Source organism: Cyrtonyx montezumae, unplaced genomic scaffold (genome assembly GCF_038088225.1).
Source record: "Cyrtonyx montezumae isolate F1298 unplaced genomic scaffold, pur_monq_1.0 scaffold_5, whole genome shotgun sequence".
In the NCBI taxonomy this organism is placed as follows: Eukaryota; Metazoa; Chordata; class Aves; order Galliformes; family Odontophoridae; genus Cyrtonyx; species Cyrtonyx montezumae.
Window position 1 is genome coordinate 22,442,531 of NW_027072056.1, and position 13,900 is coordinate 22,456,430.

Consider the following 13,900-nt stretch of genomic DNA (forward strand, 5'->3'; position numbering starts at 1 on the left):
GGAAAGGGATGTAACAAGGTGGCAGCAATGGGGCAGCCACCATGTCATCTGTAATAACAACACTGTTAGGTATTTGCAAGGCTTCTCTACAAGAAGTGAAACGTCACTGTAAAAGAGAGCAGGAGTCTTGCTTCTGAGATGTGAGCAAACACTAACAGCTGGTGCAGCAGCAGGCCACACACGGGCAGGGCAGCTGCACACTGCCATGGCAGGACACCCTGGAACTGCTCTGACAACTTCAGAAAAGCAGAGAAACGTGAACGCTGGAGACCTGTCCTCTGCTGAAGGAAGAGCAGCAGCAGGCTTCCACATTTCACCAGGACACACAAGGAATGAAGCAGCAGCACAAGTGGCAGAAAGCTGAGGAAAACAGAACCATAACTGAAAGCAGCCGTACCCACAGCACACAGCCGCTCCAGAATGACGAATGAACCACTCCGAGTCCAGCAGTGCTCCCCAGGCCCTCACACCGATGGGCTCAGTTACTGAGAACCAGCGTGTCTGGGACAGCAGCAGCTCGCACCCCACGGAATGGCCACCAGGAGAGGAGCACCTGCTGGCAGCAGTGCTGAGCACAGGGCGGGAGGAGGCACGCGGCCGTCCCTCTGAGCAGCATCCCCAGCACGGCGTGGCTCTCGGGGCATCTGGGGAAGTGACCAGAGCTTCAGGAATGAATCCTACACAAGCAGAATTTTCCAGGAAAAATACGAAGAAAAATGCTGTAACGTGATGCTTAAAATCGGACTCCTGCTGCAAAGCAGTTTCCTGTCTCGGGACCCCAAGAGCATATTTTTGTTGTGGATAGTTCAACAGGCTTTGAGGCATCCAAATTTAGGAAGAAAATCCGATGGAATTTGAACAATGCAGAACCAGAGCTGGAGCTGAGTCAGCCACTCCAGCGCCCAACCAGAACGCTCAGCCTCAACCTTTTTGTCTTAAAGTGACCCCAAAGCCACCCGAGGGCTGCGGGCCCCCACACGCCCCTTGCCTGGGCCACCACTTCATGTGTGAGCTTTATGTTTTTGCTGCCCTCTTCTTTTGCATTTTATTAAAAACCACAAATAAACCTAACAAGTTCCATTACTCACATACATGAACTCTTATATATTTTATACTCGACCTGAGACAACTCTCCTTCCCCTGATGCGGCCCAGAGCGAGCCCAAAGGTGGGATGCCCATGATACTGAACAACTGAAGCAGTGCAAGTTACAGTGTCCCAAAGGAAAACCCCTTCTTTGTAACCTACTCACTGAGCTCACAGAGCCAGACCAAGTTGGCATAACACTTTCCTGAGTTGTTTTTGCATAACATCTAATGTTTGTGATACTGGAGAAAACATAACACAGTGACTAGTGCTTGTTTAGCTTAGCACGTGCAGAAATCTGTAAAACCTGAAACAAACACGAGGAGTAACTGCTGGAACTGGACAGGGAGTCCAGCACTGACAAACCCTATGTTTTCTCTTTGATAAAGACACTCTCCCGCATTAGACAAGCTACTTAACTAAATAAAAGGAATGAAATGATACAGAGCCATTACTGCGGGCCAGCCCCAAGTCAGCAGCACCCCTGCACCACGAGCACAAGGAAGCACACCTGCAAAGCACTGTATTTTTTACATATCTGGCTGGGAATCCTCCCTGGCTTACAACTCAATTAACCACATCGACCTCACATGGCAGCAGTGCAGCCCTGCTAGACAGAACACCCCGGAGCAACGCACCACCAGAACATCACCTACAGCCATTATCCAGGGCTCGCAGCTCCTGACTGCGATGATAATTATCTCCTTCATTAAGGCACAGACACAGAGGAGCTTTGCTGAGGGGCAGAGCAGCAGCACGCGGTGCTGCTCAGAGCACCCAGCTTGGCACACGGGCCACGCCAAGCACAACACCACCCAACATGGGCTTCTGGCATCTGTGACAACATGAGGACGCCTTGTGCTACAATTACTGTTGTTTTACAGTTAAAGAAGCAACACAATACATTTCAGTTCCCGCACACAGAGCAGGCTGGTGCCGTGGGGCTGGGCACTTCGGACCTGGGGACATCCTGAAGGTTTACCACGTCTGCCCACCTGAGCCAGCACAGCTTTTAAGCTCAGATCCGCTGCTTTGCACAAGGCCACTGCATGCCCCACTGCTGCAGCTGCCCACTGCTCCTGGGGCTGAAGGGGAGAAAATTATACTGACTGACACTTGTGCTTCCCAACTTTTGATTTTTATGCTTACACTGAATTAGAACACCCATCCTGCAGTCAGTACTTTAAGTGCTAAGATTACTGAAGTTACAAAAAAACAAGAGAAGGAGCTGCACATCCACGAGCTCAGCACCTACTGCTGAAGCCACAGCTACAGACAAAAGGAGCCCCAGATGCAGGGAGCCCAGCTCAGGCCCAGCCCCAACACCAGCACTGCTCTGCCAGCCACCTCCCTGCACCCAGGGGCACCACGCAGTGCTGGGCATTGCCCCCCCCACACCTGGTCCTTGGTGGGAAACAGAGGCTCCCTGCATGTCCTGAGCATCAGTGTAAGCACAGCGACCAGGGCACCCATGGAACATGGAGGGAAAGCACTGCTCCAAGACGTGCAGCCCACTGCCAGGGACAGCACCAGCATGCCTGCAGCCATGGTGGGAACCAATCACCATATTGCTTACGTGTTTGTGCTATTAAGAACAGCGAGTCCCTGCAGTGACTTAGCTGTTTCTGCACGAAATGCCCTCTACTCCATGTACATACAGAGCAATCTGGGGCCAGAGGACTCCTGGCAGCAGCCACGCCAGCTGACCCCAGCCCTGTGGGGTTGTTCTGTGCCAGCCCATCCTTCCCTGGGTGCAGAGGGCAGCAGCCCTCGATGCCAAGAGCAGCAGCAGATGGCTGCGTGCTGACGGGCGGCAGCGCTCCCTCGGGCTCCAGGGTCTCTTCTGCCGTGACCGCTTCTCCTGAACCGCACATCCTTGGAAACAGCGTTAAGGTTACTCACCTTCAACGAATCGAAACAGGCGATGACACGTCCGTTTTCCACCTGGCAGCTTTTCGACGGGTGTGCAAATTTACATTCCGTGTCCGGCCGCGAGCACGTCCCTCTCTGGAACTCCCGGCACACCTCCAGCGTGAGCCACTTGGTGTCGCGGATGGGCGTGACGCTGACGGCCATCGTTAGGTCCTACGAGGTCAACGTCCAACGCAGCAGCGGGGCCGGGGGCAGCGGCTCCAAGCAGTTCCCGCTCCGTTAGGGGCACATGGGGCCGGGGGCGCCGAGCGGTCACCGCGCGCGGGGTGGGTGGGGGGAGGGAGCGGGCTCAGCACCCCATGGCGGGGCCGGGGCCGCGCGGAGCGGCCGCTGGGGGGCACGGGCGGCTCGGAGCGGGCGGGGGCGGCTGGCTGCGCTCCGCCGGAGGACTCCGGCTTTCCCGGCAAACTTTTACTGGGACGCGGAGGCGGCCCGAGCAGCGTCTGTCGGTTACAGGTGGCGGCGGCTCCGGGTGCCGGTACGAGCGGGGCGAAGCGGCGCGGCGTCGGGCGGGCGCTCAGGGCCGACCTGCGGGGAGAGAGAGGACAGCGGTGAGTGCGCCCGCCGCGACACGTGACCCGCCGCGCGACGGAGACGCGGCCAATCGCGCGCGGCGTTGCAGCGGCGCCCCGGGCGGCGAGCCAATGGCGTGGGCCGTCTTATGAAAGGTCGCGCCTGTCAGACGCTCGCTGCCGCCGCGCCGGGCACAGCAGCGCGGGACGCGCCGGGAGCCGCCGCCGCCTTCGCCCCCTCCCGCCGGGATCCGCAGCTCCGGCCCGCGCTCTCCCGTCCGCACCGCCGGGCGCTTAAGCCGAGCCCGCCCGGGGCAGCGGCGGCGGCTCCGTCAGCGCCCTCCGCGTGGTGCGCTCCTACGGAAGAGCGGGTCCGCCAGGAGCCCCGGCCCGCGCAGCAGAGGGCCCCGCAGCGGGGCGACCCCGCCGAGAAGCTCCGCGCGACGCTGTGCTGCGCGACCCGCGCCAGGAGCCGAGCTGTCCAGCTTTGCTTCACCCTGATGGCGACAGCAGTCAGCCCCACGAGGAAAGAAAGACGCGTGCAGGCAAGGCAACCGACCAACAGGTTACGAGGTGGAAGGGATGAGAGCCCCGTTCTGTGACAGGGTACACCTGGTGATGCTCACGAAGCAGCACGCCTCGGCCCCAGATCCGCCGCACGCGGTCTCCTTGGGGCTCCTGCCCCCGCTGGGCCGGGGCACACCTGGAGCTGCACAGCCAGCGCTGAGCTTCACCCTTTGCTCTCTCTGAGGACTGTTCTGAGGAGCTGTGCTGCCTCAGAGGTGAATCATCGCAATGGAAGAAGTTTTGTCTGCACAGTTTCGTGAAGAAAATATCTTTGGTTGGAATTTGTTATCTACCTGAAAACAGCCAAAGCCGTCAGCCTTAGAAGAGTCCTCTGGCAGGAATGAAAACCACCCTGACCCAGAGGCATGTGCTCAGTTCTCCACTAAACAAACTGCAGGAAGCCCTCAGTGCAGAACCACAACTTTCCATTTGCATAAACTGTTCCCCTATCACCTTGAAATTCTCCTGTGATACTCCAAGCCAACACAGGAGTCACCTGAAACACCAACGAATACCATCACCTCTGAGAAAACAGCACACACGAGATGCCACTTTGGAGATGTCTGCACTCGGCTGGGAAACACTGCAACAAGTCCAGAGGGCAGCACTGCGTGAGGGCAGATGGGGCAAACAGCCCCACACCTCTGTGGTTTACCTACAGGCTGTCCTTACCACAGGTGCACCTCACCCACACCCCCCACGTGAAGCTGCCTTTCTTTCCCCAGATGGTTTGCTACTTGTTCCCGGACTGCTGCAACACTGGTTTGGCCAAAGCATAACTTCATATTCACTGATTGTTGAGAATGCAAAGGAAAAACCAAAATAAATACAAGGGGTGAGAAAGTTTGAAACATCAAAAGGAAATAAAAAAGTGATGCTCAGAAAAGGCAAAAGCAGAAGCAGACTAAGTCGCACTGAGCAGGTGTTCCTTAAGAGGGCAGTGGAGATGATACAGTTGTCTGCTGAGTCGGCCGAGGAAAGTTAAGGAACAGCTCCAAAAATCAATGGAATTGTAACCCAAAAATGCCCAAGAAACTGAAACTAACACACAAGGACCACATGGCTACGGTGTCTAAGTTCCACTTCAATGTGCCCAACGTTTATGGCTTCCTGCTGCTCTGAGCAGACGTGCTGTGCCACCAGGTTAACGCTACGCTCTTCCTCCTCATAGCAATGCTGGCACAGAAGCAGGGTGCTGGAAGGGGCTCTGCAGGAGCCATTGTTTTTACTCTTCCTGTGTGGGGCTCGCTGGACGTTCCTGACTTCTCTATCTCAACTCACACACGTCCCTTAAAGAAAGGCGTAGCAGGCTGTGTGATCAAAAAGAGCAGCGATAGCACCATGGCAGTGACGAGTGCTATTTTTATGCTTGCAGAACGTGGAAGCTGCAAAAGGAGTCTCAATGACATGAGGACTGTCAGGGAGAGCAGATAATTACACAACATGAATCCATCCTCATGACAATGACTCTAATGAGATAGGAAATGGAATAAAATCAATATCCTATTTACACTGTCAGTACAACCTCAAAGCTCAAAATTGCCAAATAGCTGTCTTTAAAATAAAGAAATATAAAAATTACCGACTGCCTCAGAGTATTTTCAAAACACCTCTGCCAAATGCAAAGTTTACCAATAACATATTCCAGCCTAACATTTGGAAAAGATGCAGCAACTACTTCATGGCACAACTCAGGGATATAATTATAGCACCATCAGAAAATTAAGCCGAAGCAATGAGCTAATTAACATCTTGGCCACCTAACAGCGAAGGATGGGTTGAAGAGAAACTCTCTCTAGTCAACTCTGCTGCTGAACACAGGTGAGTGACACCTGCCTTGTACTCCAGCTCTTCAGAACTGCTCTCTGTACGGGCAGGGCAGCACACAGAGCCCAGGGCTGCTCCATGGTGCTTCTGTGTACGTCTGTTACAGCTGCAGCACGAGGGAACCCCACAGCCACGTGCCACAGCTCGAGATGCATCTCAGGGTCCCTCACCCAGCAGCAACTTGCAGCCCAGGCAGCTGCAGGCACAGCAGCACTGAACAGCACAGCAAGCCCACACTGGGATTGTGAGACACCCGCCGATGTTACTTCAACAGCACAGATCTTTCCATTCCTACATATCTATGTCACTGTTATAGTGTTGGGTGCAGTGCTTTAAAGGCTATTTCCATGAGGGTCTGGTTCTGGCAGTGGCTTGGGAAGGCAGCATGACCCCAGAGCTCAGGGGGCTCCCAGGCAGCCTCTCCTCTGACGCCTCTGTCCTGAGTTTTAGCACAACCACCTAAAAGCCTCCTTACACCTGAACTTAATGCATCCAGCTTGGTTCAGGAAGCCTGGATAAACAGCGCAGAGGCAACACCATAAAGTGAGTGCCCCCACTGTGCATCCATTGCCACCGTGTGCAGAAATAGGGCATTTTTCTGAAGTCAGCTCTCCAAGATGTGTGGCCCTCATCAAACTGCAACTGATTCCTACCAGCAGCCAGGGCCATTCCCGTACCAGTGTACAAATCCTATCACCCAATATTGTCTTCCTTTAGAGTAATGCCATGTTCCAGTCAAAGAGTTGTACTGCAAAGTCCATAAATTGCCTTTTTCCTTTAGAGCAGCTCTAAATAAAGCACATCAAAATAAAGAAATCCAACTGTTGAAAAATTTCTTCTTTTTTTGTATTCTATTGTTATGTTTCAATCTCCTTTACAAAACTGGTAATAATTCACATGATCTGAGAGCACTGGATGGATGTGTACTCATAAATGACAATAGGAAAGGTCAGGCTCTGCCCCTAGCCCAGCAGGGAGAACCGCCACGTTCAATGCACTGCTATCAATTTATGGATTATGAAGCACTCACATGTCCAACATGAAAACTGCAAAAATTGCTCCTGCTAGTAAAACCCTACCCACGATTATCCTCCACCACAGCGCTCACAGAGTGCATGCTACGCACAGGAAGATCTGCATTTTCCTGGGATTTATGGGGGAATTTAAACCACGCAGTAGGTGCGATGTTTCCCAAGCAAGTCTAAAAACAAGCTTTATATTAACAAAAAGAATAACCCAGTGATCCACCTTAAAATGCTGAGAACTGTTGGTAACTGAAAGATCAAAAAGCTTTTAGTAACAGAAATTGAAATAACCAGAAACTGTAATAACCAAGAGCTCTATTATAGAAACAAAATATGATCAACAACCTATGCACTTCCAAAAGGCAAAATGTTTCTTACACACGGCCCTTAACATGTGAAGACACACTACCTGACACACAGCAGAGGGGCACAGGCCGAGTGCGTTCAGGGAGCAGGGATGAGCATGCCACCTTCAAAACCTGCCAGCAGACAGGGGCATGGGAGTGCTGCTCTCCACTCAGCCTTACACATGCTTGCCCCCGTTACCCTCCTGCTGGTAGGAGTGGGGCAGGCAGAGGCACACAGCCACCAGCGAGGACACTCAGCGTGCCGCAGTTTGGCTGTTCTCAAGAACACAGCCACGTGACAAAGCTCCGGATAGAAGTCCCACACTGAGACTCAGAATAGAGAGGTACTCTTAACTGTGATGAAAAGCATACCTGCACATTAGCAAAACACACTTCCCTATCACCAGGTGACCGTTAATACGTGTGTAAAGACAAAACACACACATGAGGCACAGGTATATGTAGAACGTGATAAGCAGTGCCACGCAGGATGGTGCTGCAGCAACCAGCAGTGCCACTGACACAGCACTGCTGCCCCCAGGGCCACATGCAGCCGAAGCCCAGTGCATCACATCCCAGTGCTGGATGGGATGGCTTCTGGAGCACGTCCAGAAGGGCAGTGCTACCATGAAGGGTCTGGAGCTCAAGTCTTATGGGGAGCAGCCGAGGGATTGGCAATGGTTCTGTCTGGAGAAGAGGAAGCACATGGCCCGGCTGCCCCAGTGCCCGCAGCTGTAGGATGTGCCCCGATGGGCGGGCAGGGGCTGTGGGTGCGGGTGGTGAGGAACACACTGTGGGTACTTCTGCTTTCTGCACCAACTCCCACTCAAGACTTCAACAGCCCAATGACCTATGGTGAGCCGTGGGGAGCAGCAGTGACACTGCGGCCATCACATGCCTCTGCCAAAGCATGAGAAAGCTCTGAGAGCTGCTCCCATGTCTGCTGCCAGGCCCAGAAAGCCAACCAGCTCTCCTTCCCAAAGGGTCTCACATCCAAAATAGAGCAGTTTCTATTTTTTAACACATAGCAACCTTAATGTCAGGCACATCCTTCTGGTGTAGTAAAACCTTGTACGATCTATCAGAAAATACAGTGAACTTAAAATTACGTTAGTACTGCATACATAAAAATAAAGCTCCCTTCCAACTCAAATAATTCTGTGACAGAAATCCAAACCCTCCGCCTTGCCCCCACCCGAGGTGCCTGCGGCAGTTCTCGTGCACACTGTGGTGGAGTGGTGCAGGTACACAGCAGAGCCATGTGCAGAGAAGCTCTCACTGAGACTGTCACTTCACAGAGACACCTACGGACAGTGCTCAGGGCACACACCCGACCTGGCTGCCTCCGAACAGCCCCACTCCAGCTAATAACCATGCCATGGGCAGCAGGCAGAAGCTCTGAACAGCCAACATGCTTTACCATGGGGAAGAACTGAAACATCTTTAAGGCCTTTTTAAAATCAATTTGCTCTAATTGTCGTTATGTCTGCTCACCCTGAAGGATGACGTTCCTGCATCAGCACCACTGACACCACCATGGCTAACGCTGCAGCTCTGCACAGCATGCCGCGGCCTTACACCAACACAGGGTACCTGAAAACAGCTTCTGCACAGCTTGAAGAAAAACAAAGACAAAAGACAACACTTACAAAGTCATAGAAAATGAGAGCACCAAAAACCCTCAGCAATGATGCTGTCATTCATGAAAAAAAAAAAAAGTGAAAAGTTATGGTCACTGTATGTGAGCTGCCACCATCGGCCACATTTAACTGGAAGAAGGAACAGAGCTGCACGCACACTCACAGAGAGTGATTTAAGGGACACACCTGCAGATAACTGCAGGCTGCACGAAGCACTGGTGGGCAGCCACAGACTTCCAGGGAGCTGCTGAGCACAGCCCCAGGCAGCAGAGCCCCCTCACCACGGGAACACCACAGGAAGAAGCACACGGCCATGGCTCCACTCCGAATGCACCGCTGCCTTCTGCTGCCAATGCCGGGGAAAGGAGTCCCGAAGTCAGCTTAGACTCTGCCTGCATACTGGGCACTGAAGGGCTCCCAGGCAAAACCCTATAGACAGGATTTCACTCCAAACCAAACTCCACAGACAGGAGCGCTGTCTAGGCACTAATAAAGCTTCCAAACACGGGAAGGAGCCTTTTTTTTATTTTTGCTTTTTTTTCCCCTCAGCTTCTGAGAGTCACAGAAAACATACTATGGTTTATTTGTGCGGAGGAAGCTGCGCTGTGTTTATCAGCCTGTGGCTGGCAGGAGCCCTGCCATGGAAACCAGCTGGCACACCGTGCTGCCGGGCCGGGCGGGCAGGAGCTGGGCACCGGCCCTCGGCAGTATGCGCAGATAGGGGTCTGTCTGGGGGTAGGGCTTTGCTCTCTCTGCGGTGAATCCAGGCTTAATACTTCATCCTGGCAACCTGCTTGGAAGACCTGACAGATCTGCCTGGATCACCGAGCCCCCAAAGCCTGAAACCTCCACAGGAAGGGGATTGAGGGCCTTGTAGACCTGGGGTACACCCAGACCCACGAACACAGCGAGCTCGCTTCCCCGACAGCAGCCAGGTGCTGAGAGAGGAGCACTGTGAGGCCGTGAAGCAGCAGTGACACTGTGCCACCGGGCACACACAGCCGTGCAGGCCCAGGATGCGAGCGCGGGGCCCGCAGCCATGCTGCACACTATGCTGTGCTGGCGCACTGTGGCTGCGCTGCCTTTTTTAGCAGGGTGAATTCCCACTAACTTCGCTGGAAGCAGGCTGGGCCTGGAGCCCAGACATGGCCTGGCTTCCTGAGCCCTTACTCACCCGGCCCGGCCCCGCACCCTCCCCCTGCAGCACGTGGGCAGCGGGGCCGTGCCCTGTGCCCAACCGTGGGCACTGCTTGGGGGCTGCTGCCCCGTGAGCACCACGGGGCTCCTCGGGCAAACACGAACTCCCAGGAGGCCACCAGAGCCAGGGACAGTTACGTCTGCAACATTTCACTTTTCCTTCCAAAAAATACCTGCTCTAAGTTCAGCACAAGGCACGCTGTGCTTCGCCTGATGCTCCATGACTGTCTCATGACTTAGGACAGCGTTATCATCACTGAGCTTAACAAACAGGGCGGCTGAGTCTATTAATCTTCTGAAACACGACTGGCCTGCAACCGTAGAAACAAAACATCTTACTACGAGATACACAAAATGTGGCACGGTGAGATAAGGGGAAATGCAGCGTGTGCTCCCCTGTTTTTTCCCCGTGCGGCTGCAAGCGAGCCCTAATGTGCAAACCACTTCTGAATGTAACACTGATGACAAATTTGCCAGTGACAAAGTTTGTCTTCTGACAAGTACATCAGTGAGAAATTCCCCCTTCCAACAGAAGCCCCCAGCCGGGCAGGCAGAGGGGCACCTCCCTCCAGCACAAACAGCCCATGCATACAAACTGTAGCTCAGGCAGAACGGACAGGCAAGGCACACAAAGCCAGGCTGCTGACCCACTGCCACCTGAAACCTCGACTTTTCCAAATGTCAGATGACATAAAATTCTGATTTCAGGCTGTCTGTGGCTGTGGAAAGTACAGCCAGCTCAGGGTTACCCCATCCCAGCTTTCTGTTTTCTGTGCAATCTGCAGATTCCAGTGCAAATTCGCTCTGAGCGCACCCAGCATCCCAGTGCCATCAGTATGGTTTTAGCTTATAAGCTGCTCCTGCTTCTAATTGGTATCAAACAGCAATAAAAGCTGCATTAGTGGATGCTTAGACCCTAGTGAGAAGAAACAGATGAGATCCACAGCAGACGTTTTGCCTTTACGGTACATTAAAAATTCCCTGCTACAGAAATAAGGATATTTTGGATGAAGATACTCCTTTGTGACAATGCAACATGCACTCGTAACTCAAACCATGGGCAATCTGAGCACACAGCAGCTGACAGCATGCAGACATGCAAGAACCAGTGGCACCCAAAGGGATGGCAGCTCTGCCATGGGGCTGGGCTCACCCAGAGCCGACCCTCACCAAACTGCATGGAGCACAGCACAAGCTGCTGGGAGCCCGACCGAGGTCTGCAGGGATGCTCCCAGCTTCAGGCACCACAAGCACACTGCACTATCTCAGGAACTAATGAGGTCTCACGACTGTGGTGAGGTCCTAAGTGCCCTTCTCCTGCCCTGCTAAGTGCTCTGAGCTCTTGCTGACACCGATGGGAATTATTGAGCACATGCTCACTGCAGAGCGGGCAGCAATAAAAGAGCACTCAGATGTTTTCCTTTTGGTAAATAATTACGAGCCAGTAGGAAGGAAATGTTGTTTACTTTGCTGCATTAGTTGGGAAACTAAGTTTACAATAGATAATTATTAATAAAAATCTGAGGACACTGCTCTCCGAAGGGCAGTGGGGACCACCAACTGCAGCGTGGAGCATTTCCTGCCCCTGGCCCTGCTGTGCTGCAGCACTGCACCAGGAGTTGCCAGGGCTTGTCCTCCTCATCACAGGCATCCCTGCATGGCTGCTACCTCTGCATTAAACCTGAGCAAGCAGAATAAAGTGAGTCCTTGAGGGAAACAAAAATAGGATGCCGTGATGCAAAGCAGCGCAGCTTGGACACTGTACAGAGGGCACGGAACAAGACGTTTTTCAGCCCTCTACAAATCTCTTGCAAGGTGGACTGCAGTGCATTGCATTGCATTACTGACCTCAGTATCATCTCCTCTGCTTCAGAAGCACAGGGCAGCACATCTGCAGTGCTCCCGGGGTAGCACCCCGGGCAAGCAGCACAGCCCTCCACACAGGGCAGGGTTCAAAGGAAGGCAACAAAATCACTCGCCGCCCTCCAACACTTGCCAGCGTGTGATATTTGTCACCAGGGTGTCAGCTAATCCAACCCTTGGCCACTCCATAGGAAGCGGAATGAAGATAAACTCCCTAATTGCTGCTGAGCATTACCAGCAAGTGATGAACTGTATCTTAGTCTTAATGAGGTGTCAGAGTGCCAGAACTTGAGAGGTGGAACGCTGCAAAACAAAGCTAACCTTTCCCCAAAACTGAAAATGAAACTCTGAGCCGAGGCTGCAGCAGCTCAGCTCACACCTGCTTTTTTTCACCTATCTTGTTGGGTCTTCCCAAAGCACAGTGAACCAACAGCATTCCTGTCCTGGTGAACATCAGCAGCAAACCCCGAGCCTTCCCCATGCTATCCCGGGGCCAGAGGAGGAGGCTGGCTGCCTCGTGCCCCACTGCACGCCTGCTCACACCTTCTGCTCAGCACTGTATCTCCCTGGCCCGGCCAACTCGCACTCGCAGCACCGCACACTGACTGCTGCCACTCGGGAAGGAAACGTCCTCTGGCTGCGCTCACCCGCAGAGCCTGTTCTGAGTAACTGTTATGACTCCTTCAGCAGTTAGATAACCGTGTACCAGAGAAATTTAACATTACCATTCTCTGTTTTCACTAACTAACATGATCTCTTAGCGCTCCTTAAGAAGGATCCTATCTGCAGCCCTGCTGACTCACAGGACCCAAAGCTGTGCCCTTTGCTGCTGCGAGGTGAGGAGCGCGGCCGCCCGCCAGGTGTGTGTACAGGGCAGCAGGAGGCTCCAGGGCACCACGCCGAGCACACGGCCCGGCTGCACCTCACAGCGCTTCTCTGGAGTGAACTCGAAGGGGGATCTGCTGGGAAAGCAAAGGACATGACAGCATCGCTGCACAGCCGGGAAACGCCAGCACTGTGGGACTTTGCCATCCAAAGACAGCTCTTACAGGACAGCTTCTTTCTAAGTGCCACTCTGTGGCTCAGGTGAGCTACAGATCGCTCACACACCACCTGGCTTTGTCCATCAATTCTTCTGCCTCTCTCCAAACCAGCACCCCTGGGCTCAGACCATGCCCTACCCTTCAAAATAAACTTAATCCAATGACATATTCAAGCAAATTGTGCAATAAATAAACCCTATGACTTTCTCTCTGATATATCAGGCCAAAAAACACATTGCCTGCACATCCTTTCTCAACGAGGAAACAATGGCTGCATAGCCCTGTATTTGTAGTTGGCATGTAAACCAGGTAGATGTCACAAATACTATAAATCCATACATACAGCACACCAGGCAGGATGTTTTCAAAATGTTCTCAAAGTCTTGGTTATAACTGCAGGATTTTGTCTGAGTTAAACCCAGCAAAGCAGCCCTGAGGCCCAGCAGCGCTGAGGCCCAGCAGCCCGGTCCTGGCACGTGTGCAGCCCAGCATCCCCTCGCAGCACGTGGCGTGCACCCTGTGCAGGGCTATGGGCCCAGCCCGCAGTAACGGCCCACAACACAGAGCTTCCTCCTCGGCCCCTGGGAAGCACTGCCATGCAGAGAACCTTCTTTCCTGTTGCACCCAATACGCAGTCCATCCGCTCAGTGCGTTATTAATTTTTAGATCACTCTCTCCCATCACAGCTCTCCGTTAACGCTGCTCTCACAGATCCATTCACTCCATGTCCCTGTTTGCCACCTGTGCCCCTCCGCTGCTGTGCGTTTGCCAGCAGATCGCCAAAGCCCCGCTCGAAGCAGCAGCCCCACGTTTCCCCAAGCTCCTTCACGCAGACCCACGGCTCTGCTTTCCTCTGCCGTCA

The 13,900-nt window shown here is 53.4% G+C and overlaps 2 protein-coding genes across 14 annotated transcripts in view; one reads left to right on the forward strand and one right to left on the reverse strand.

Moving 5' to 3' along the window:
* The window catches only part of SERP1 (stress associated endoplasmic reticulum protein 1), a 312,396-nt gene that overhangs the window by 60,536 nt on the left and 237,960 nt on the right, over positions 1 to 13,900 (forward strand). The window lies entirely within an intron of this gene.
* The window catches only part of MBNL1 (muscleblind like splicing regulator 1), a 44,559-nt gene that overhangs the window by 24,278 nt on the left and 6,381 nt on the right, over positions 1 to 13,900 (reverse strand). For 12 of the 13 annotated variants that reach the window (XM_065748280.1, XM_065748289.1, XM_065748279.1 and 9 more), the window contains exon 2: positions 2,988 to 3,545. In XM_065748280.1, coding sequence (XP_065604352.1) covers positions 2,988 to 3,161 — 174 coding nt within the window. In that variant the 5' untranslated portion in view covers positions 3,162 to 3,545. Of the gene's footprint in view, positions 1 to 2,987; positions 3,546 to 11,980; positions 12,002 to 13,900 lie in introns of those variants that run through there. The other variant, XM_065748281.1, reaches the window with a different exon arrangement.